This window comes from Ptychodera flava, assembly GCF_041260155.1.
Source record: "Ptychodera flava strain L36383 chromosome 23 unlocalized genomic scaffold, AS_Pfla_20210202 Scaffold_23__1_contigs__length_28996876_pilon, whole genome shotgun sequence".
NCBI lineage: Eukaryota > Metazoa > Hemichordata > Enteropneusta > Ptychoderidae > Ptychodera > Ptychodera flava.
In genome coordinates, this window is record NW_027248277.1 from 2,658,883 (window position 1) to 2,685,776 (window position 26,894).

The window sequence follows — 26,894 nt, forward strand, 5'->3', positions numbered from 1 at the left end:
CCCCTGTTGGAACACGCGCGCCCTTCAGAGACGCGACGCGAATCCCAGGGTCTGGACGTTCTTGCAAGCGACCGGTCGGATTTCTGCCTGATCCGGTACTTTATAAAACTCCACACATCCGTTAATCAAAGCAAAAATGACAAGTACCATAGCCAAATAAAATGAAAAAGGAAAAATAAACATACCACGTATATAGGTCTACCGCTACTAGTATATATCCTCTCCCCCCAGTAGAAGGTGTTTCTTTTGAGGTCAGTACCCTTATGAATATTCATACCCTTGCAAAAACGGACAGTCGCTGTGTCTGTCAGCGCGTGCTCACAGCTGCACAGCGTAGTCTTCGAATGCAGGCCCATCGTGGACGCGCACAAAACAAGGCACAGCGACTGTGGAGAGTCTACTATAAACCCTGTGTTGAAGCATACCAACACTCAATCACTACCTACCATGGTTCACATTGAACCCTGTGTTTAATGCAAACACTGCTACTATTAAGGACAAGTGACTGAACTGGGATAGTGTTTGTCAACTCTCACCTCTGAACTTTGACCTTGTTGCATGTACTGCAGTGATCATTCTTTGACATCTTTTAAATCCTCACCATTTCATTCAATTATTGCTGGTAGAATAAAATACAAAAATTGTAAAATCTCGTAATCTAAACATTTAATTGATGATGTTATCTGTGAATTTAACAGAGACAGGTCCAGAGTTGAATGTGAGGGAATTGTCATGTTTGCATCATGTGTTGTGTTACACTTCCAAACACAAGCTGCTACCGGTACAATTTACTCTGCTATAAACCCTGTGTTGAAGCATACCCGGTATATCAACACTCAATGACTGTCCATCTTCCCGTTGGAATCTGTGTTGAATATAAACACTTATTACTAGGACAAGTGACCAAACTAGGAAAGTGTTTGTCAAACTCTCACCTCTGAACTTTGACCTCATTGCATGTACTGCAGTGATCACTCTTTGACATCTTGTAAACTTTCACCATTTCATCCAATTATCGCTGGTAGAATAAAAAAAACCAACATGTTCAAATTTAGAAATCTATACTGCCAAATCTAGGAATAGTTTAACATTTCCATATGATGTGAATCTATATTAATCTGCAAAATACTTACATAGAAACAAATGCCATGATTTCTATATCTTTACAGAAAGGATTAATACACGTAGGCAGAGAGTGGCAACCATTTTATTTTGTTTTGAAAATGTAACTCAGCGACACTCTAAAACTGATGACATTTATTGTGCATATCGCAATGTTTATCATAAAATAAGGCTCAGATGATATTTTACAGTAAAATCCACCAGGATGGAGAGATATTGGCATGGGTATATGATAATAGTGTTTATGTCAAATAACTTAAAAAATGGTTCACATCTAATATTGAAAATCACCAATAGACATTCAGAAGAAACAGTTACTGACCACTAGACTGTCTTCACAATATATTTAAAAGATCTCTAAAACTCTCACGCCAAACTTTGGTAACATTACAACTGTCTACTAGTAAAGCTGTATTATATACAGTTCTGGTGCAAATGACAAGAAAATTCCAAGAAAATCGACTTCAAACTCACAAATGTCTTGTGAAACATCAAAAGTTATGAAAAGAAAATGACAATTTTTTGGTTACAATCATCAAACTGTTGCTATGGATACAATCAGACATTCAATGATTGTATTAATTCATTGAGTTATCATTTTGAATTTTACAAAAGTACAGCTTTTAACAAAAAAATTCTGTTTTTGTTTTGAACAAGAGAAAGGTTACAAGGAAATGAGTAGGTTACAAGGAAATGAGAAATTTTAAACAAATAGAATAAACGCTGTCGCTATGGTTACCAGTAGCACACAAGTGTCTTAATGTATTGGCATATGATTAAAAAGTTTACTTCAGTCTTTCAAGTTTGGTGAAAGAATTTTTATGATATTATGACCTCTGAAGAAGTTATGAAGAAAAGCAAATTTTGAATATTTATGTTGCCATGGTTACTTGTTGGCATCATTGTACTAATTTTTCTATATATAAAACAAAATTTTGGTCAAAATGACCAGAAAATTCCAACAAACAAAGTCACTCAAACTTAGTAGTATCTATTTTCATTCACACTGGACACCTCCAGTAAAAACACAGAGAATTTCCACTGTATGTCTATAAATTCAAACATTGTCGACAAAATAAGAATTTTTGAGCAATGATAATATAACATTGCCATGGATACCAGCCATACATTCTATGAGTCTTTCCATTTATTGAGAATCATTGAAAAGTGAACTACAGTGTATGAATATTTCATGGAGAATTTTTATTTAAATTGCACAACATGTATTACTGGGAAAAGATAATTTTGAGGAAATGGAATAAAATCTGTTGCCATGGTGATTAATAACGCTCAAATATACTAATGCATTGATAGAAAATAAGCAAGTGTGTATTAGCCTTTAAACTTTTGTGAAAAAATTTTCAGGGTAATTCAACAACAGATAATTATGAAGAAAAGCAAATTATTAACATTTACGTTGCCATGGTTACTTGTTATGCATAACTTTACTAATGCATTGATGCATAATAAACAAGCTTATGTCAGTCTGTAAACTTTTGCGAAAAAATTTTCAACCTACTTCATAAAATACAAAAGCTACAGAAAAATATATGTTTTTAGCCATTGTCATAAAAAATGTTGCCATGGTTACAGTAATTAGTGAATGAATTCATTTTTTGGTTCATGATAGTTACATCTTTGAAAATAATGAAATGTACTCAATGCAAAGAATTTTGAATTTAGCATGACAAGTTAAAATTTATGACAAAATACACTTGTACAAAATACACAATGTACTTATTTTGCCTATTTCTGCTGAAAATGTTGCTATGGTAATTTGTAAAATGACCAATAATTGAGAAATTGCCAAAAATAATATTATACTGTACCTAAATGAATTATGTGAGTTTTCAAAAAATTCTGGGGCAGTGAAAACTTTAGAAGAACTATATGTTTCTTTTTACAGCAGAACAAAAGTAAGCTGTGCAACAATGCACAGAACAATTTTCACTGATTTGACCTTTGACCTTTCAGGTGAATGGTCAATGACATTTGTTAATGGTCAACATCAAGACCGAGGACAACAGTTCAAGAGGCCAAGAGGTTTAGCCTTCCACCTTGATAAACTTGTGGTGTGTGACAGTGGTAACAATATTGTACAGATATTGAACAAAGATTATACCTGTGACAAAGTCATAGGAAGCTTTGATGGTCAGTTTGCAAAGCCATTCCGGCCAAGGAATGTAGCCATCTCACGTTTCAACCACTATTTCATACTTGATGATGAAAATAAACAAATTGTTGTTTGTGATGAAAATGGTAAAATTATCCAAATAATTACTCTACCTGAAAACACTGAAAGAGTCTGGGACATAGCTCTGATGGATGACTTTGTTTTGGTCACTTTGCGTTTGACCTCTCCGGACACCAGTGTGAGACCTGAGGACAGAGGTGATAGACTGGTCAAGTACACTCAAAGTGGAGAATATCTAGCAGAAGTCAATGGTCAAATTAGAGGCCAAGGACAATTCAAGTGGCCGGAGTCTGTGGTTGTAAACAGCAACAATGTCATCATGGTTTATGACAAAGGCAATGGATGCATCAAGTGTTTTGACAGCGACCTGAATTTTTTACATCAATTCGGACAAAGTCAGCTACCAAGGGGCATTCTGGGATACGGATCCATTGCTGTGGATGAAGATGATAATGTTTATGTTTGTGACGTCTCTGATAGAATCGTAAAATTTCGATGTGATGGAAAGTGGATCTGTAATCTGTTGGAAGGTAATGTGAGTAGACCCAGGTACATTGCAGTCATGGGTGATAAAATTGGTGTTGTAGAGTTGAACAGTGACCAAATCAAAGTATTTTCCAAGTAGATAAAATACACCAACATGAAGTGTATGTCTACATGACATCAAAATGTCAGAATTTGGAGGAATTTTTTGAAAGGAATAATTTTGTGAGCGTTGAAGTTTGAACGCATTGCATTGACTTGACTGCATTGTTGACAAGGATGTCATGGCAACAAGTTGATTGCAAGGTTATTTTTACAAATTTAGAAATATGGTTGTTGACAAAAATTGTGATTTTTGTCAGTCGATTCATCTCAGGGATGTTAGAAATCCAAAACGGAGATGTTTTGTGGATTTATCATCAACAATTTTGACCAATTTTGTCATGGAGGTATTTGACTGCCGTTGTACACGGCATACCCCAATGACAACATTGGTCAAAAATGTTTGTTGATATTTAAATATTGGCGTTATTTTTCATTTTTAAATTGAAATTTTGGATCGGACAATCTTAGAGATGTAGTCGCTCACTTCTTTTAGATGCCGATGAAACATTCTTTCACATTTTGTGAAATTTTCGCCGAAATTTTGGTCAACTTGTACAGGGGATGTCTACAGGCAACAGAACAGATACACCTCCCATCACATCGCCATAAATATCGGGCGGAATATCAATTGTGTGTGCAAAATAAGATGAGATAAAATACCTGCATATCTGATGATGTTAATTTTGTTGAAATCTGTCGATATTTCCATCCGATGGAGGAAGATTATTCCGATTTATGGTTTATAAACAACGACTTCAACCTTATCAATCACCGCCATTCTAAGTTCAAGAGAGCCATAGAGGGCGTTGTATCCAGGTCGATCTCACCCTCTAGAGGAGTGGAGCAAGGGCATTTCTAGGTTGTAAACTTGTACAGACTTTTATACGGTTGTTTTGAAATATTCACAGTGCTTTCTTTCTACAACAATGTGTTGTTTCTCTGTTTGTATTGTAAATAGTGTCTAGACAGTTCAATCGTGATCTTTACGAAGAGCTTTAACCCAGTACTACCCTTCCTAAGAAAAGTGGTTATTGCCGTATGAAATAACTATCAATTGTGTCGACGTCCGTGAAACATTGTATCAAAGTTAGAGCAGTAACTAAGGACGCTTACATCCCAGACGTGTGTAAGATGTAAACAAACATGAAATGATGACAGCAGTGTAGATCTAGCTGCAATAATTGTAGCCCTGGTGGAGCAAGGCCGTGCGGCTTTGACTTCTGTCCATAGCGCGAGCCGCACGACAGAAGCCCAAGCCGCACGGCCCAGCCTATCTCCACCAGGGCTAGCTCCTCATGGTAGGGCTGTGTGTTGCCGGCGTTATAAGGCCGGATAACGCCGGTAACACCCAGCCCTGCCATGCAGAGCTACACCAGGGCTACAATTATTTCTCTTGAAGTTCACGATAACAAAGCTTTACATTTAGGTTTCAACCCAACTTTTACCAATATGCACATGAATAGGTGAGCGTCAACTCGTGATTTTGATATCTACAACAGCCATGTGATGATATTGTACTTTTATCATATACCCATGCCCATATTGCTACATCCTAGTGACGTTCAACGTAAAATATCAGCCGTGATATTTCACGGTAAACGTCGAGATATGCACGATGAACGTCATCAGTTTTAGAGTTTTCCCGAACTACATTAGCAGTTTGTTGGTAAACAACGTAAACAACAAAATGGCTGCCGCTCCCCGCCTGCGAAGCGATGTCGCCGACGTAAAAACTTGAAGGGCTTCGAGGAACACGGGTATTTCTGGTTGCAAAATACGGAAATATTACGTTGAGTCTTGAAATGTTTTCCCATGGTATTTTTTTGTCAAGTTCTAGCAAACATTCTGCCGTTCGCACGGCGCCGGCACTGTGCACGGTCTCCACCGAACAGGTAGTGAGCGCGTGGCATGACAGCGATGTCGCGCGCGCGACGACTGTTGACATGGCAACTCTAAAGGTAAACTAACAAAATGGCGTCCCCTCTCTGCGCGAGCTCCGTGCCGTACGACGATCGAAATCAGGATAGATTTAAAGCTGAGCAGTTTTTGATCGGTTACAGTTGTTATAGCATATTGCACCTTAAAATGTTCCTTCTGTATGACGATTTTTGTACCCCGGTGTCTTTCTTCTTGGGTTTCATGGAGATATGAACGATGTCGCGCGTGATGTTGACATCTTCGTCGTATACTTTATGAATGAAGCCTGTTCACATAAACATTCTGATATTTATGCGCAAGGCGTAATAAAGTAAAGCCTCAAAATTAAAGGTTTTTCGTTCTATTAGTAAAAATTCCCTAAAATTATGGGCATGGGTATATGATAAATCGGTTATTACCCAATATCGCCTGTTCCTTGTGTCGTATCAGCATTCGTGTCATTTGTGCTGCGTCAGACACTCGACTTCGTCTCGTGTCTGACGCAGCACAAATGACACTCATGCTGATACGACACAGGAACAGGCGATATTGGTAATAACCTCTAATTATCTATACTGACGGTAGCATCAAGTTTTGATACGAAAGTTCAATACTTTGTACTCTCCTACATAAATATTTTGTTTGGAAAAACATCACTGCTATTTCAATAAATAAAGAATTTCAAAGATATGTATTTTATTTATATAATGAATAGTGTTTCTTCAGATTTTTTCAGACAGTTTTTCGGTAAGTTACAAAAACATTTCATGTTTGTTTTCAATGCGTTGTATCGTTTTAAAATTATATCATAGAATGACTGTGCTGTAGATTCATTCATCAGCCACAACTATTTGAACTTAAATTTTGTACATTTCAATTGTATTTTGAACACTAGAGAGAAGTATATATTTTTTAAACTTTACAGTGTAGTTTGAATGCATTCAACCAATTCTACAGATATGTAGTAGTAACGGCAATATTTCTTTTGTGTTTGATGGGAAATATTTTATAATCCTATAAGATAATGTATGTAACTCAATAGTGGTTTATTTTCAGGAAGTTCAGATGTCAATTTGTACACGTGTATGTACCCCTGTCTATTTTAAATGGTCTGAAATAATAAATGTTTTCATTGTTAATTTTCAAACTTCGGAATGTTTTATTGAAATGGCGAAACATTCTTACTTTTGTAATTTTAAAGCTATATGTTCCTCGTGGTCATGGACAGGGGTCATCTCAGGTCACGTCGGTTTTCCGCTCACGGTGCAATTTGAAATCTTGTCACATTCTTGCAGAAAACATGACATAAAGTTGGTAAAACACATCGGATGATGAATGGCTGATAGCCTGGGATCACACAGTATAATGCACGGAGTTCTGTTCTTTTCTATTCAAAGATGAAAGCTGAGTTAAAATCAGCGACACCGATCAGTGCAGTGTTCATACACAGTCAATGTTTTGATGTGAACGGGCCTTTTGTAGTGCAACTGTGGCTACAGGTGGACGTTATATTATTTGAATGGTGATAAAATTTGAATTGTAAGATTTTATCAAAACTATATCAAACAGAGTATTTTGATATTGAGATACTGACATGCTAGTAATTAATGATCATCAACAGAGTATAGAAATCTTGCAAATCAAATCCGCCGATCGTGGCGCAAAGTGAATCACAGGGGGCGCAAACCTAGGTTCGAAGTTTGCAAATGATTTACACAGCTCGCGCTGGTCGTAATGTTTGTGGACATAAAATAACCTTTGTTGTTCATTTAAAACCAACTTGTCAAAGAATCAGACGCAATCTTCATTTGATAAAGAAATTTTACTGTTCCTATCATATATAATTATAAGCTCTTTACATTCCTATTCATTGGAGGCGTTGATTGACAGATTTAAGCTTACAACATATCAATATTTCTAATTTTTGATTGGTAGCGATGACTTGCAGTGTAATTCGACTAGACCTTGCCACGTGCACTTCTATTTGCTGCGATGTTCCTTTAAATTAGGGATGATTTGATAGCAAATTTGAAGTGTGGTTCATGCATATTATTATAATTTGCGGTCAGATTTGTTACTTTAGTCATCCTGGCAAAGATTACATCAGAAAACTGTCTTCAAGAAAATCAGGGCAACTTTCTCCCTGAAAACAAGTCTCTGACCCTGGACATAACGCCTTTACATTTTTTCACTAGATAAATCTGACTAACGGAAAGTATTTTACTTTAAAACACTTCACACAGGGAAAGTTTCTTTCCCTACATTTCCCCTTACAAAAAATCTACCACTGTTTTGAGTTGTGAGCAACAGTTACTTGATGAAAAGAACTACATGGAATTCGCGGGTCCAATGATTTGGCAGCGAGTGTATCAGGGCGCCCTCAACAGTCAAATAGTGATAACTTCTTTTGTTTCACAGAAAGTTTCACAGACATCAATCACGGCGATCACTTCCGGTAATATTTGCGTATTAACTATGTGTGTTAATCAGAAAAGGGCCGTCGTACTTAAATAACTGAAAAAAATAAGAATTTTTTAGTCATTAAAAGAGTTGTACAAATTGGAGAACAATAATCTTTGTATCATAATGTCAATGAAATGGTGAAATGAGTTTTACGACTGCCATAATGAATGAAATGTACATGACAGGAAAACACAAATGTATCCGACGATTTACAGGGATTTATCGTGATTTGAACGACACTGATAAGTGTTCAATCAGACCCTTGGGCTTGGGTTAAACAGTTAAAGGTTCAATGCACGGGATATTTCCGAATCGAAAACCGAAGTCACTCGGAAGGCCTCGGATGTAAACAAGACATAACAAGATGGCGGCCTCCTCGCTTACCCACGCTGCAGCTGCATCGATATACTCGCCCATCATCAGTGTTTATTGACGGTAGCAGTGGAAGACTAACACTTAGTTGCTCATGGGAATTGATGTTGACTCGTTAGAAGTGTTTTTTTCCACAGTGAAAATGTGAGTATTGCTGCAGTACAGCAGCCCGAGGTTTTGTTCGGTTGTGGTCCCGCAAAACCGGGTCCAACATATTACTGCCGTCGAGCTGTCCGTCAGAAAATTAACCTTCCAATGACTGTAACTAGCCGATATCTTAGTACTAAAGACTTCTACTCTAATAAAGTATTTACAGAATAGTAGTCCCATTTCCCAAAACGTTGGTTTCGAACGAGTAGATACGATGATCGTATGACATTGACCATTGTATTCGACTGATTACAGTGTGGCACTGGAAGGTGATTTTCCAGACGGCCAGTGGACGAGCATTGACGGGTAGTACTAGTAGGACCGGAAACACTAACAATTTCAGCATGTCAACACAGCTTGTCCTGCTTGTCATGTACTTAAAGTGCACTTTGATTTTATTACTTTTACATTGGTATCTTAGTATGGACTAAAATTCACTTGTCGACGACACCAATGCATCCAGTCACATGTACAGACTGAGTTAACAAACTAAATACTCTGTATCTCAACATGCCTTGGGGAGTAGAAGTTACCAGAACAAGAAACTAAAGACGACATCAAAAACACCAAAATATAGTGAAGAAATCCCTGTAGTGTTTTTATTCAGACAGGTAAATTTTACCCCCTGTCACATTACCTAGTTCTCCTCACAATTATCATAATACAAATAGAAATAGAATGAAATGAATGTCTGTGTCCCCCTCAGTATAAACATTCAGGAATGTTGGAATAAGTGTTAGAGGGGATGTCTTCCTTCTAAAACCTAAATCACATCTGTGAAATAGTAGCACAACAGATATAGCATTGTGTATACTAGCAAGAGGTAGTTACTGACTGCCTAGCATTTGTATGCTGATCTTTTTTCATAAACTGAAGACTTTGAAAATCAGTTGTACTCCCAGAAATGGTTCTACTCCGGAAAAAGGATGCTTGTTGTGTTCTGAAGACTCAGTATGCCAAAGAGATCACAAGATGTCGGTATAAACAAACCCACATGTACAAACACAGATGAAAATACACATATTTTTATGTGAGTTTGTGCATGTAGTTTTGTTTGTATCATAGCCTATTTGGATTCCAGGTTTACCCTTTAGGATGTGTTGTTTTAAGGTAACAGTAAAACAGACGTGGCTTTCACAGCGTACACCTTAAAATAACAAAAGTTTTTTTTGTCAACAAACAAAAAGAAAAAAGAATTCTCAGTAGACTCTTGATGTGCAGGAAAATCTAAAATGAATACAATTTATGCAGTAAGAGTTGTCATGACTACCATTATTGTGTTCAGTATAATTTTGGGATATTTACACATAAGCGCCCTCTATCATGGTTGAAGCTCTGCAGAGTATTTCAACTTCATGGAGTGAATGATATGACTAAATATTAATGACTTGGTACAGCAGTTATTCTTCCTGTTCTGTTATTTCTGTTGTTATACTGTGATGACTCAGTTTATACTGTGATGACTCAGTTTATACTGTGATGACTCAGTTTATACTGTGATCACTCAGTTTATACTGTGATGACTCAGTTTATACTGTGATGACTCAGTTTATACTGTGATGACTCAGTTTATTCTGTGATGACTCAGTTTATTCTGTTCCTATTCACAGGGGATCAGCTATTGCAAGAATTGTTGGAAACAATGAAAATTGTGTTGACATGTGAATATAGGAAGAAACCAGTGAATGGGAAATATTGACAGAAATCGTAAACATGGTATGAAAATGTCAAATATCTACCAGTCTTCAAGATGACACAGAATGTGGTAAGTGTTGCAATGTTGTGATGTAATTAATTGAGTGAACACCTCTGTTGTTTGTGTCATCCAAGTGCTTCATGTGTCTGTTGTTACGGTAGAAATTACTACACACAGTGAAAACAAGGGGTGCACAATGGACTTCAAAAGTAAGAAAAATTTAATAGAAACTAAAATACTCACAAAGAATTTAAAAATGTACAAAAAGTCCATGAAGCGTGGTTTCAACCTAAACAGTTCAGTCCTTAGTGTAACATGGCAATGCGATGGATTCAGTACACTGCCCGAACTTTTGTGACGTGGTGGTTTTACATTGACTGTAGCATTTCTCTCTACCTTCTTTACACACTGAATAAATAACATTGACTGTCCTGCAACACTAATGCATTGTTTCAGTCAACTCTGATGTTCCTCTATATTGTGAGTTGTGCAGCAATCTCCCAGGTCAAACAGATGTTTGTGTGTGTGTGGCAATCTTCCAGGTCAAACAGGTGTGTGTGGCAATCTCCCAAGTCAAACAGATGTGTGTGACAAGCTCCAAGGTCAGACAGGTGAGTTTGGCAAATGGCAATATCCCAGGTCAAACAGGTGTGTGTTGCAAGCTCCCAGGTCAGACAGGTGTGTGTGGCAATCTACCAGATCAGACAGGTGTGTGTGGCAATCTACCAGGTCAGACAGGTGTGTGTGGCAATCTACCAGGTCAGACAGGTGTGTGTGGCAATCTACCAGGTCAGACAGGTGTGTGTGGCAATCTACCAGGTCAGACAGGTGTGTGTGGCAATCTACCAGGTCAGACAGGAAGTGTGTGTGGCAATCTACCAGGTCAGACAGGTGTGTGTGGCAATCTACCAGGTCAGACAGGTGTGTAGGTAAAACAGGTGTGCTCTTTTCAAGCAGTCTCCCCTGTGCTGTCAAAGAAGGTGCCCATGCATATATGTTTGGTCAATATCTGCTCGGTAGGAACATTAAAATGTCCACTATATAAATCTGCATAGAATCTTCGAAAAACATCAGATGATAACATTTTAGTTTCTATGAAAGCATCTCCAGAAAACTTTGATGTTAGAGGGCGCTGTTGACCGCAGTCACCAATGGCATAGAGAGGACTAATCCACATTTGTTTCAACAATGCAGGTACAGTTACACTCTGTGCTAACATCTTGGACTGCGTTCAATTATGTTCCTTGAGGCGCCCTCAGGTGGCCCGGGGAACCCAGTTTCTGTTCAATTATCATGTGACGTGATTGTCGAGGTACCTCAGGGCACATTTCACTGCCCCTGCTCATTGAGTTTGGGAAGTGCAGGGCACTGCATAACAAACATGGCTGACGACAAGCAGAGAACACTAGTGCTCATGGAGAAAAAAACACCATATAACTTTCATTTTGAAAGAATCGAAGTTAAAGATGGTGATGGCAAGTAAGTTTCTCAATTTTTGATGTAACATGGTGGCGTTGTTGAAAATAAACAGGCAAAAAATAGCTAATCGGTGGTGAAATCTTTGATTTCCGGGTGTATTATTGTTGTCGTCTGCACCGGTAACGTTCAATTTTCCCTCTCCTTGGGTAGCCCCATCATACCCCGTCGCAACATCATGACGTCACTTAGAGCTCCCAGAGGAACATAATCAAATGCAGTCCATGAAACCTTGGTGGTAGAGGGCGCTGTTGATTGCAGTCACCAATGGCACACAGAGGACTATCCACACTTGTTTCTCTAAAACGATACAGATACAGTTCCACTCCATGAAAGCATCTCTGGGAAACTTTGGTGTTAGAGGGCGCTGTTGACTTCAGTTTTTGTGGTTCAGAATGAGTTGTGTCAGTATTCAGGTGATTGTAGCTAAGAGTTTATTTGTATCCACTGACAAGAAGGAATTCAAGTTGTATGTGTTTGGTTTCAGTCCATGTATCTTGGGTTCAAAACTAACATTCAATCTCTATAGTATGCATAGTATGATTGTTTTAATGAAGGGTGTATCATGTGTCTGTGTTGTACTGTAGGTCTGTGTTCTGATTTATTGAATCTGGAAAATTGTGATTTGATCAGGTCAAAGGTCACCAGGGATGATTTATCACACTATTTTGAATGAGTATAAACAATTTCTTCTGTTAACCAACTTAAAGTCAAAATTCTATTTTATCTCTTCATAATAAGATTTAAGCAGAAAAATTAGTGATGTAACTTGACCTGGATAGGGAAGATATGAAAGATAAGGACCAAACTGTCATTCTGATTGTCAGAGCAAAAATTACAACACACACAGAGAATACAGATTTTTAAAGTTTTCCAGGTAAAGGCAAATTTATTAGTCACATTTTAGATTCAATAGTTTCACATTTATTGAGTTGACCATAATTCTATATAGTACACACAAATACATTATGCTTTCTTTTTAGTTCTTGGATGGTGAATGTGAATATTTTGTCATAAAAGAAGTATGTATTCTTACTACCATTGACATATTGATACTGTCATTTGAACTACATATGAATTGTAAATAACCAGACATTTTTATTCAAGCAAACAGGAAGTTCAATCATCAGAATCATTGTATGATATATGAAATCAATTTCTCAGACTTTATGTGACCAAGACATGTTAACTCATCATTTATCAGTCTATTTTAAACCCCAATACATGTACATACAGACAGTTTGTGTACTATGAGTAAATAAATTACTTGGGGATTTGATTTCATTCTGAGCAGTTCTGTCTGATGCTTCTCCACTAGGTGACTGGATACAGTATGTTGTGAGTGTGAACCTGATTGAAAATACTGTGTTTTATTACTTGCTTGTACAAATGTGATAATTCACTTTAAACAATGTCATATACCGGTAATTGTGTACATGAAACAATTCACTCCAGTGGCAGCATGGTTTGACAGATTTTGAGTTTGTGTCATGTATCAACATGTTTGTGCCTTTTAAAAAAATCAGTTTTGAGCATAAATGCAAAGTAGATTTATCCCATAATCTATTATAACAAACCAATTCAATGAGGTGTTTGACAGTTTGATCCCAGCCATCTTTAAATGCTCTCTCCTTTTCACAAAACAACAAATCAATTATTTTCTTCTACCAATGCTATTTCTACACTGAAGTGTTCAACCAAATGGTTTTAGCAGATTTGATGTAACTTTTGTTCTGGTTTTGTTTTGCTTTTTGGAATGCATAATTAACAGTTTATGATTTCCAAATTGAAATTGTCGCTATTGATATGTACATGTAACTTGGTATGACCAAATACACTAAATACCAAGCTACATGACAAAAGGGACAATTTCAATTCTGAAATCATAAACTGTCCTTTTTGTCAAGTAGTTTACAGGTATAATGAATAGTTTAGAATTGGTATCTCATTGTACAATGGAATTAGTCAGGCTTATTTCTTTTCAAGTAAATAGCTGATTTTGCCCATGGTTTTTGTCACCATGTTTACCGGTACACAATGCTGTGTGTTCACAAAAATGGTCAAACAGTGACAGAATTGGGTTGAAGATGTGTTTTTCAAATTTGTAGGTCGCATTTTGCATTCTAATCATTAGCACTATTTACATACATATTTTCATATTATATTAATTATTCAACATTTTTAAACCTATTCTGTTTTTAAAAGTTCCTCATTGGTATAAGTAGAATACATAATTTACACATTGTTGTCATGACACTGCTGCTGTAGTCAATGTTGTAAGAATTTCACAAATTATGAGAATATCACAGTGAATAGTATGAATACTTGTTAAAATCAATGTCAATCTTCCACTTGCAATTGAAGATGGTCAGTGGACTAAATTATTAACCCTTTTAGCACCAAGGTCGATTTATGTTGCCTTTACAAAATCTATTCAAGTCCATTTTTTTCTGATTTTTGCCAAAATTTTGATAAATAAGTGTTGCTGATGAAATGTGATGTCCATTTGGTCCAAAAATTCAAAAAAAATCACAGAAAATTTTATAAAAGTTGGCAAAATGTTGCATTAAAATTTTGATGTGAAAAATTTCAGCCCTCAAAGGGTTAATTTTAATTCTGCTATTCACTGTGACTTATTTTCTGGCAGGAAGACCTACACACCATCTGCCTCTATGGGTTATGATAAATTGTTCAAGGCCATTTTGTTAAGTTTGCAGCTCTTTAATTTGACCTCAGTATCATACCTCAGTATCACAACATATATGATTGCCATTTATGTGATAAAGTATGTATGATTATAATCCTTGAAGAACAGAAAGAGATGACAATTCTGTAGTGGATCTGTTCTCACATGGTACTACTTCATTTTTTTTTGATTTGTCTCAGCACTTGAAGTTTTCGCAAGTTGTTTGATTCAAAATATGGAGAATAGATTTCTAACTGGTTTCATTCTCAAATTTGTTGTTTTTGATGAACATTTCCTACACTGTGCCACCTGCATTCTTCTTTACTAAGCCTTTAGTAACTTATCCCGAAATAAACTGATAATTAAAATCCAAATTTCCTTTGACTCTAACATACAAAACTGTCAGGTAAATTGATCATTAAGACTGCATTCTGAAAATTGTTTGGTTACTGATTGAAATTGGTTAATACACAAAGTATGTGTGTGTCTGTTTGAAAAAAACAGGATGTTACAAGTTGTTAAACAGATCATAAACAGTTAATGCACAACCTCAGTGACCGTATAATTGTCACACATACCGGTATCTTTGTAGCAATTAACAAGGGAATGTAATTACAGATTTGTGACTTATTGTTGTTGGATTATGGATGGATATGATTGTGATGATTTTAAAAGTGAGCAGACTTGCCTAGACCTGTGTAGTTTGATTCTTTCAGACTACTTTACCGGTATTATTTATGAGGGGGAAATATCTTTTTCTAAAGTGATATTGAACATACACTATCAATAATTACAACCCTTGCATATATAATATCATCAGATAAGTGTGAAGATTTATGGGTTCCCACAGAAAAATGGCATATACACGATTAAATAAACTGTGTTGTGTTTTAAACAGTGGAATCTGCACACGCCCTGTAGTAAATTTGGAATATTCCATTGGAAGATAGCCAGGTATTGTCCTGCAAACAGGTAGTTATATTTATTGACAACTTCACCTGCTTGAACAGTGTATAATTTGTAGCACCTACAAATATTAGTTTCTTATTCAATTTACTCATGAATGTTTAAAACAATATTTTAGAACATATTTTTATAGTAATCCCTACAAATTGTGCAAACATTGATAAAATTGAATTAGCCTTTAGCAAAGAATGTCTGAGTGCACAAATCAAGGACCATTGTGGGAACCTCATTGACTGTGGGTCTGCATTTAAAATTGTTTACATTTTAAAACCACACAGTACCATTAAAATATAGATGGTAAATACAATGTTACCGTAGGGATTGTAAAGTATGTATACCTTCTGTGGAATGATATGCCAGTGTTTCTGCGCATTCCTGGTTTGCAATTTATATATCATCAAAGACAAACAATGTCAGATTAGACTGTCACACTGCAGTGTTTGTTTAACCACAGGAACTTTTCATTACTGACAACATGAATTGTTTGTATCAGGAATGATTTACCATACCGGTATGCTTGTCAGCAAACAACCGCCATGACATATCATTCAATGGGTCAGACTGACTTTAAACCTTCCGTAGTTTCAACAGAGTAACACAACAATTTTATTATTAACCATGTGACAGGTACTGACAACAAAGCTATGTGTAAGAAGCAAACAGCAGCTTTCTTGGGAACTGTCGGTCTTATGTTGGCAAACTCAAGAATAATTCAAATCTTATCTGTTGAATTCTTGTTATCACCAGAGCTGGTGTAGAAGTTGAAGATCTGTACCAGTCTACTTCATGTTGATAGAATCCTCAACCAAGGTATGTTAATGATCTCTATCCACTTTGATACATGTCACTCTTTAGCAAGATAGTAAGAGATGTTTGTCAAGGCTTTGTTGTTGAATGTTAGTTGCATGTGGAATATTCCTAGTCACGTGGAAACCAGTCTACTTTTTCGAAATGTTTAGAAGTAGTAGTAGTAGTAGTAGTAGTAGTAGTAAACATATTTTGAAATAATCTTTGAAAGAAAACATATGCACAGAATCTGGAGTAGCAACACAATGCCTTTGACAGGGGATTCTGAAATGTTCATGTTTTGAGTGATATGTCACTAAGTATGCAAATAAATCACCATGTGATTGGTGATTGTTACAGCCACCTTGTAATCAGTAAATTAGAGCTCCAACTACCATTTCAGACAAGCTGATAGTTGCATTTAGCATACGACTACTAATATTGAGTGCAGCATATTTTTGATATGATTGTTGATTTGTGTCTAATACTCACTCATGTATTTTGGGTTCTGCTCATGTAGTATTTGCTGAGTCATCACAGTCAAAATATGATTGTTATACGAGAACATTGAAAATGCATTGCAGCATGTGTACATGTACACCCAGTAAGTCAAGCAAATATACCATTTAAAACATTATTTAACATTTTTTTTTTAAATCAAATTTTAATATTAAATGACTCAGTGAAAACTGAGCATAACCCAAAATATATGAATATTTGTTCTCTATAACTTTGTATTTTTGTATTTTCAGCCCAATACTGTATATGAATGCTAATTGAAGACCAGACCCTCCATTCCATTAGAGAATCAACCAAGTAACAACTAAGGTATGATATGGTCCTGATTTTTTCTATTTGCTTGAAATTACTCAAGCAATGTATTGCTTACTCTTCATAACAACTAGTAAACAAATGTAAAATTTAGCAAAGGACTGGAATGTTCAAGACAATTTTACATCTGTCACAGCTTTTGCACCAGGAATTCTCATATTATTGAGCCAATGAATTTTCAATTGTTTGGTTCCTGCAGTCATAATTGTTGACACTAATTGCTGCTGGCAATAGAAAGATGAAATGTTTGAAGGTATATACAGCATGTGTGATGACCTGAAGTGACCTTATCATGGCATTCTTTATTTTTACAAAGCTTAGAAATTTTGCACTGTCTTCATAGTTTTTGTTGAAACTAAATTTTGAATGCATCAAACTCTAGTACCTAAAAGGTCTGGTGAAATGCCCATGTTGCAAAATCACAGAAATACAGTTGATGGTCTATAAAACAGTTACATTCATTTCTTTTTTGTTTTAGCGCGCGTAATTATGAAATATGGCAAAAGAAAAATGCAATGTGGGCGTGTCCGCCGAGCCTCTCCAGTCGACTTTTTTCGGCTTTCCGAAGTTTGCCCGACGCCGTATCTCATAACGGGAAGTAAAGTATTTCACACCTCCGTAAGCTCCCCACGGGGGGTAACTTCTAGGTTTTCCGCTTACATGATCAGGACAGTGTCCTCCTTCAATTTCACTATGGGAAGACGTTGTGCTTTTGGTGGCTGTGACAGCGGCAAGAACGTAACGGCTCAACTGTAAACTTTTTCAAGTTCCCGTCAAATGTTGAGTGTTTGAACCATGTGCTTGTCGCTCTCTGGTACGTACGATCGGCCACGGTCCCTGGGCTGAGCCTGCCTCGCTACACGCTACACAGTTGGGACCGCGATGCAAATAAACTGCATGAACACCAACACTGAACGTTGTGACTGCCATTAAAACGAACAACAAAACGGAACGTAGAGATCGCGATACAAATCCCCGGTACAAATCATGGAGCAGTCCCTCTTGACTGTGCGCATGGAGGCCATTAAAATGAAGAACAATAGGGAATACCGGGCCACGAGGACCGCGATGCAAATCGACCGCAACATGAATTAAAATGCACAACACGGAACAGCCAGACCGCAATGCAAATCAACTGCAACACCGAACCTTGTGGCCTCGATTAAATTCGTATGTCTGCATGTAGGCCTATGGCAAAAGTTTCAATTCTCGCAAGCGGGCGTTCCTATGCCTGCTGTACAGTAGACAAAGTTACGTTAAATTTGTTGCGAGGGCTCGATTGCGTGCATCTACGTTTCAATTCTCGCGAGAGCATTAATGCATGCTGTGGACCAGACAGACTAAATAACGTCAAATCTCTCGCGGAGACTTGGTTTGATTATACGTATGACGGAAAGTACGCAATAATACGGAAGTAGATACAGTTTTGCGAATCGCTGGGAGAGAAGCACAGATCAACAAAAGACTAAAAACAGCCACGTTTTTTAGTCCCCACGGACACCGTCCGGGGGGACTTATAGGTTTGGTCGTGTCCGTGCGTGTGTGTGTGCGTGCGTCCGTGTGTGCGTGCGTGCGTCCGTGCGTGCGTCCGTCCGTCCGTTCACGCAGATATCTCAGAGATGCCTGAAGCGATTTCATTCAAACTTGTACAAGGATTACTTCATATGTCATACAGATGCACGTCGATTTGTTTTGTGATACGATCCAATATGGCTGCCAGGCGGCTATTTTATTACGATTTTTTCATGTACAGAGCCATAATTCAGGCATGTTTCAACTGATTTTATTCAAAGTTGGTACAAGGACATTGACCAATGGCATAGATATGCACGTCAATTCTTTTTGTGATACGATCCAATATGGCCGCCGTGCGGCCATTTTGTTACGATTTTTTCATGTACAGAGCCATAACTCAGGCATATCTCAACCGATTATATTCAAACTTGGTACAAGGACATTGACCTATGTCATACATATGCACATCAATTTGTTTTGTGATACGATCCAATATGGCCGCCAGGCGGCCATTTTATTACGATTTTTTCATGTACAGAGCCATTACTCAGGCATGTTTCAACAGATTTTATTCAAAGTTGGTACAAGGACATTGACCGATGTCATAGCTATGCACATCAATTTTTTTTGTGATACGATCCAATATGGCCGCCGTGCGGCCATTTTGTTACGATTTTTTCATGTACAGAGCCATAACTCAGGCATATCTCAACCAATTTTATTCAAAGTTGGTACAAGGACATCAACCTATGTCATACACATGCACATTGACTTGTTTTGTGATACGATCCAATATGGCCACCGTGTGGCCATTTTATTACGTTTTTTCATGTCCAGAACCATAACTCAGACATGTATCAAGCAAATTTATTCAAAGTTGGTACAAGGAGATTGACCAATGTCATACATATGCATGTTAATTTGTTTTGTGATACGATCCAATATGGCTGCTGTGCGGCCATTTTGTTATGATTTTTTCATGTACAAAGCCATAACTCAGGCATATTTCAACCAATTTTAATCAAAGCTGGTACAAGGACATTGACCTACCGTATGTCATACATATGCACATTGATTTGTTTTGTGATTCGATCCATTATGGCCACCATGTGGCCATTTTATTACGATTTTTTCATGTCCTGAACTACAACTCAGACATGTATCAAGCGAATTTATTCAAAAGTATTTTTATCACAGACCTAATGAAGAGGACTCTATCCTCTCTGAGGACCTGTAATCAAAGCACCCATTAACAAGTGGGGACTGTGTCATCAACGATGACTTGTTCTTTTATTTGCATATCTTTTAACAAGATAGTTTCGCCACTGTGCAATTAGGTATTTTGTAGTCCCCACGGACACCGTCCGGGGGGACTTATAGGTTTGGTCGTGTCCGTGCGTGTGTGCGTCCGTGCGTGCGTGCGTGCGTGTGTGCGTCCGTGCGTGCGTGCGTCCGTTCACGCAGATATCTCAGAGATGCAAGGAGCGATTTCATTCAAACTTGGTACAAGAATTACTTCATATGTCATACAGATGCACGTCAATTTGTTTTGTGATACGATCCAATATGGCCACCAGGCAGCCATTTTATTACGATTTTTTCATGTACAGAGCCATAACTCAGACACGTTTCAACTGATTTTATTCAAAGTTGGTACAAGGACATTGACCAATGTCATAGATGTGCACGTCAATTTGTTTTGTGATACGATCCAATATGGCCGCCAGGCAGCCATTTTCTAACGATTTTTTCATGTACAGAGCCGTAACTCAGACACGTTTCAACTGATTTTATTCAAAGTTAGTACAAGGACATTGACAATGTCATAGATATGCACGTCAATTTGTTTTGTGATACGATCCAATATGGCCGCCAGGCGGCCATTTTGTTACGATTTTTTCATGTACAGAGCCATAAGTCAGGCATATCTCAACCGATTTTATTCAAAGTTGGTACAAGGACATTGAACAATGTCATAGATATGCACGTCAATTTGTTTTGTGATACAATCCAATATGGCCGCCAGGCAGCCATTTTCTAACGATTTTTTCATGTACAGAGCCATAAGTCAGGCATATCTCAACCGATTTTATTCAAAGTTGGTACAAGGACATTGACTTATGTCATACATATGTACGTCAATTTGTTTCATGATATGATCCAATATGGCTGCATGGCAGCCCGTCTCAACTGATTTTATTCACCGATTTTATTTAAACTTAGTACAGGGACATCGACCTATGTCATACATATGCACATTGATTTGTTTTGTGATACAATCCAATATGGCCGCCTTGTGGCCATTTTTTTCCGATTTTTTCATGTCCGGAACCATAACTCAGACATGTATCAAGCAAATTTATTCAAAGTTGGTACAAGGATATAGACTTATTTATACATATGTATTTCGATTGGTTTCACGAGATGGTCCAATATGGCCACATGGTAGCAATTTTGTTATGGTTGTTTTATGTCGAGAGCCATAACTCTGGCAAGTCTCAACTGATCTTATCCAAAGTTGGTACATGTACGTTGACTTATGTCGTACATATACTTGTTGATTTTTTAAACAGTAAGATCAAATATCACTGCATGGTGGTGAATTTGTTACAATTTTCTTATGTACAGAGCCATGACTCAGACATATTGCCACCAGTATCATTCAAAGTTGGTACAAGGACATTGACCTATTTCATACATATGCTCCTCAATTTGTTTCACGTCATGTAGCAGTAACATGTCAATTATTGAAGTTTCGTAAATAGGCTGATATGTCAAGAAATACTGCATCAAATTCATGAAACTTTGTACAGATGTTAAGCTCACATTGCTTTAACATTGAAAAAGACATTTATCAGTGTCATTTTAATTAATTTGTAATTGCAAAGTAATGAACTTTCCTAATTAGGGTGATATAGCCACAAATTAATACAACGTCAAATGTGATGAAACTTGATACAGATGTTGATCTCATAGTGTTGTAAATACTGCATCAAACTTTATGAAATATGGTACAAGTGATAATCTGTTAAGTGTTAGGATTGTACCGTATGCAAAAATGTTTTGCAACATCCTGTTGATTTATTCCTAGTAGACTCATTTTATGAACTTTAGGATGGTGGCCTACTTTGGTTTTATGTTTTCATCACCATAGAACTCATTCTTGGCCATTGAGTGCCATCTGTATCAAAGTATTTTATCACAGACCTAATTAATGAAGAGGACTCTATCCTCTCTGAGGACATGTAACCAAAGTACCCATTAACAAGTGGGGACTGTGTCATCAACGATGACTTGTTTTTCGCCACTTCGGATTTCGATTCGCATTGACCAACGTGGCGAATGGGCAACGCGAACACCGGTGTTTTGCTAGCGGATACCGACAGAGATAAGGCGATGTGGGACCGCTATTCGATGTAAATGAACACACCTGTGACGTCACAGACGGCCAACCTTGACTCCCGCTGAGGGCGTGACCTGGGTGTCGCAAAATGACCCGATGAAAGCCGCGCATAGAAATATCAAAAAATTAACACTTGCGCGTACTTTTAGGTTGCAATTCTGTTGCGAATGTAATAGTATTGCCCCTTGGAAGATATTCAGTCTCAAGAGCGGGACCATTTCACCAGCCCTTTAAACCATGGCAGCCAGTCAGCTGATATCACACGATGAGTGAAATGATCACATTTACAAAGGGTCCTTTATTTCAGTCAGATAAATTTACAGCTACAAAATATAATCACCTGGAATGCATGGGCTAATAAGAGTTGGACTCCTAACTTGTTGTAAATGTTTATGATGGGTTCAATAAAAACAATAAAACCTCAGCCCATGTTGTAACGTTATGGACAAAAAACTGAACTTCATCAGATAGACCTGTTCACCCCTGCTGTGCTCTCCCTGGCCTTTCAAAATTGTTAGTAAATTTACGAATTTGGTTCAAAATAAATTAGTAAGCACAAATTATGTAATGCTGAGCCCGCCCATTTTCAACAAGCACTTCTCGTACTCAATAAGTGATGTTAAGGGTATAGAAATGATGAATGATTTCATTATAGACAAAGGAAAGTGAAAAATTCCTTTTTAGGTTTTTTTTGACAATGAACACTCATATTTTGATACACATTTTCAAAAGATCCATTAATTAACACAGTACATCATGGGTCATGAGTGCTTGTAACATTTAAATTTCTTCCTTGTTCCAATAAAGTGTGTCATTTTGGTCAACCGGCCCATGAATGTTATTCAATTAATCGATCTTTATTACACAACATAACATTTTCAAGTATATTGTGACACAAATTGTAACTCCCTTTGTGTGTGTGGTTAGTGCTTGATGATTATATATATTAATATATGAAGTGGTCATTAATATTATCAGTGTTTGCACAAGTTTTAGATGCAAGAAAATCTCTCCCCTGTTTTTCATATTTGGAAAGCTCTGTTACTTTGAAAGTACGCATGTCATCCATAGGTGTTAGGTGGTACCTCTTGGTAGCTGCAGTCATTATGCCATGTTCATCTCTAAAATTCTTTTAAAACAACCACTGATCTGAACATTTGGCAGTCTGTGGTTTCGCACAAATTTTGTCTCATTATAACATCAAATTTAAATACGCAAACTGAGACTGGTGATCCTGCTAATGTTTTCTTAGAGACAGTTATACTTTTAAACGCTGCAGATGATCGTCATTTATTTTTTGTCTGGATCACCGTCCCTCGTGTCTGGATAAACGTTTTCGTCTTGGGACTGTGCACAGCATTGTCTTTGGATCATCAAAGAAAACTATCAGTATTCATAACATTTGCTGAGACAGTTTCTTGTAAAATATTTTGAAGGAAACCTGTTAAAATTGGCATGTTCACTGAAAAAAATTCAATCTGCAGATCGTCAAATGACAAATCTATGACAACTAAGATTTCCGGCTAAGATTTCCGGCTCGTTTCCACCTCCATGCACAGACAAACACTTTGCGGTACGGTACATCTTTCAACCATGGGCGGTCCGGACTGCAGTTCGACTGTCTTTCCGGCTGACTAGCTGTCTTGATCTCTTCTCGGCGGTTTCATTGTTTCCAATTTTTTCATATCAGGTGCCGTTTTTTTGCCCAACTTTCTTTCCCAGCTGAGGATACTATCTATCTGAAGCATTTGTAACTGCCCGCTTCCCTCGATCCGCTTCACCCCCGCGTACGTCCATCCGGAAAGTTGACAGCATGTGAGTGTTTGGGTATCTCGAAACTACCGTAATGCATGACATACCAGTATGAGAGTACACGACCCGGGGATCTTGAAACCTTTTCGCGCATGCTCATGTTAGCACAGGTCAAAGTCCAAAGCTAATACCATTGTCGATGCAGCTTGAGCGGAGATACCCTATTTGCATATTTATATTAGAATTTCGTTCAAATGGAAGTGATGAGGGCGCTGTTCTACTTGACCGTTAGTGTAATTTTTCCTGTTTTTTGGGGGGCAATTTCAGCCCATTTTTTTCCCAACAAACGATGTCAGAGACGTTTCTATGGTCATATAAAGCAGTTAAGTTTGTGCCTAAGAATTTTTATCAACTTCTACGGCTTACTTTTGGTGCTATGTGTGTATTGTCGATCTATGGCTCGCTAAACATAGGCCTACTTTTGAGCTGCCGCAACTACATGCACAGCTGATTCTTGTGAATATTTTTACATAGTTAGACAGTCTAATCATTATTTAAGCCCCTAACTTAGTTTTATTCTTGTTCATGCCTGCAAATCACTGCTTTGGCTCGCGGTAGGTCGTACACCGTCCCGCCATCAGAAGACAAGATGGCCGCTTAGAGTGAGGAACGTGTTGCACTCCGCTGACGCCTTGCTCACGTTTACAAATTGTTTAGGCCCAAAGATTGCACAATATCACATATTTTACTGTTGTCAATCCAACTTATGTTATATTTATATTTGATGCTTGGGTTACAATTTCGCGGTAGTCCTCGTAGGCATTGGCTACCAATATTCCATTGGGTAACCGGAGAAGTCGGGCAGTTGCGAACTCGGCCATCGCCAGCGCCGATGGTGCCGACCAACTCGGCCAGTGCAGTGGGACTCGGCCAGGAGAAGTCTGCCACTCGCAACAAAGCAATATGATTGCATACGCATTCGCTTCACAGTTGAATATGCCAAACAATTTTAACTTTTTACTACCATAGTTTTTGTTATTTTGTCGGTTTAATACTACCGGGTACTACGAACATTCAGAAAACAACTCAAAGTCGAAGAGCTCCCACCCCTGCAAAACATGTACGGTCTGCCTCCGTGTTTCTGCAGATCGCGCGCGTACCGTATTAAAGTTCAGGCAAACATTATGCCATTTCTTCAGTAAAATTCATGGCTTGATGACTCTTAACTAAGTTGTTTCGCCATCTCCTATGACTTTTTAACGAACTTCAAGTGTAACTATGACGAAGACTGCAAAACTCGCTACCACGATCGCGATACACCGCCATCTTTAATTTTACCCATACGTGCGTTGAACTGTGATCTGTGAAGTTTGCAAACATTACGCTCATCTTATGAATGACATTTAGATCGCTTTCGTATATAACTTAAGTGAGACTTCAAAAAAAGAAACACTAATATGGAGCATATATTCTAATAGGGTGCATACTGTACTTGCCGACTTCTCTTGTATTCGGTCATTGTCAACTGTCAGTGTCTGTCTGTTTGGAGTCGATGCAGGATGTGGTGGTCGGACATTCCCAGCCTGATTTTACTGACCCCTCAGCCTTTCAAGATAATAATATCGTGGTAAGAGTGGATTTGAGTGACCGTGATTTGTCACAGTTTTCCTTTTCACTGGTAGTATATCACTGTTCAGTTACCATGTTTCAACTCGTCAATGTTGACTGAAGTCCGATAGCATAAAGGCGAGTTTCAGTGCCATAGCGTTGTACGCTGTACACGCGTACACTGGGCTGTACGATCGGCCTTGTACGGTAACACCATGGAGGTAGTACCTACTACCTCCATGGTAACACTAACAGCGCATACATGGCATCATGAAATCATGCCGTAAATATATGCGCACTGTCAGAAATTCACGAAACTTGTCACAAGCGTTGTTCAATAGCAAGTGGTTTGACACAACAAGTATTATTTTGTTCAAGACCTGTATCAGTGTGTTTCGGGTCACAGTCTAAAAATAGCACACAGCTGAGAGGTATAAACCATCATTGCAACGTACGAATTTAGTTGTCAATTATCATTAGTATTTATTTCTATCATGCATAGATACGATGAAATTACTCTCAAAAGTGTACATTACCTCATAGCATGTTCAATTTCGCATTAAATAATCATATTTGTGAGCTTTCGAGCCCATTTTCACGACCAAGTCGCTCGAACGACGTGTATTCCGACATATTGCTTGTTTACATTCAGAACGAGGCTCTGCAGCCTATTGAATTATGCAAATTTCTATACGTCCGCTCAAGCTGGATGAGCCGATGATAGGGGAAGAGTAGTTTTCGAAAGACGAGATATGTCAGTATTTCCCCGGAATTCACAATCTTGACCGAAAATCAGGCTTCAAAAATAACAAAATCGTTCGTAAATGGCCGATCGGGCATGTATTTTTTTTCGTAAATTTTCATTTTTGTTCGTAATTTACGAACGTTACGAGCGACAGCGAGAGCTCACCCCTGCAGATAAATAGTATCAGGTTGCGCATGCGTTTTTTGTTGTTGTTGAGGCACATGTTTTTGAGCCTGGAATAAATCTGTGTCCTCTCGGACAAGTTGTTGTTATACATAACTTGTGTTCCGTTATTTCTTTGACGTCATTTTAGGCATGACGTTACACATGTGACACAAGCCAAATAAATACTCCTGTTGACTAAAGTCATAAAGTAAGCAATTGCTGAGAGTCTGTTTGTAGACCAAGGTACTTGTAGCTAGTTTCATCTTTGTTTTGAGTCCACCATGTCTTTTTACTTCAAATACCTGTCTACGTGCTTTGAATAATCCCCATGATCTGACAAAACACCCGTCCAAGCCGTGTGACAAAGGTAACAAGCAATGGTCTTTTCAAATCTGTGGCACAATAGAATGTTGATATTAAGAAAGTACAGAGAACATACTGAATTTATATCAATAGTTA

The 26,894-nt window shown here is 37.7% G+C and overlaps 3 protein-coding genes across 5 annotated transcripts in view; 2 read left to right on the forward strand and 1 right to left on the reverse strand.

Annotated features, from left to right (window-relative positions):
- Window positions 1-26,894, reverse strand: part of LOC139123475 (uncharacterized) — a 1,125,851-nt gene that overhangs the window by 120,885 nt on the left and 978,072 nt on the right. The window lies entirely within an intron of this gene.
- LOC139123478 (uncharacterized) overlaps window positions 1-26,894 on the forward strand; it is a 70,827-nt gene that overhangs the window by 29,655 nt on the left and 14,278 nt on the right. Inside the window, exons 1-6 of one of the 3 annotated variants that reach the window (XM_070689634.1) lie at window positions 8,577-8,800; window positions 10,417-10,571; window positions 11,045-12,855; window positions 15,563-15,636; window positions 16,258-16,440; window positions 17,169-17,244. The exons of 1 other annotated variant lie outside the window; for it this stretch is intronic. The gene's annotated coding sequence lies outside the window, so the exon portion shown is untranslated. Of the gene's footprint in view, window positions 1-8,576; window positions 8,801-9,135; window positions 9,418-10,416; window positions 10,572-11,044; window positions 12,856-15,562; window positions 15,637-16,257; window positions 16,441-17,168; window positions 17,245-26,894 lie in introns of those variants that run through there. One more of the 3 variants, XM_070689635.1, reaches the window with a different exon arrangement.
- Window positions 3,054-3,941, forward strand: LOC139124317 (tripartite motif-containing protein 2-like). The gene has a single exon (XM_070690457.1). It carries the CDS (start codon window positions 3,054-3,056, stop codon window positions 3,939-3,941), a length of 888 nt encoding a protein of 295 aa, XP_070546558.1.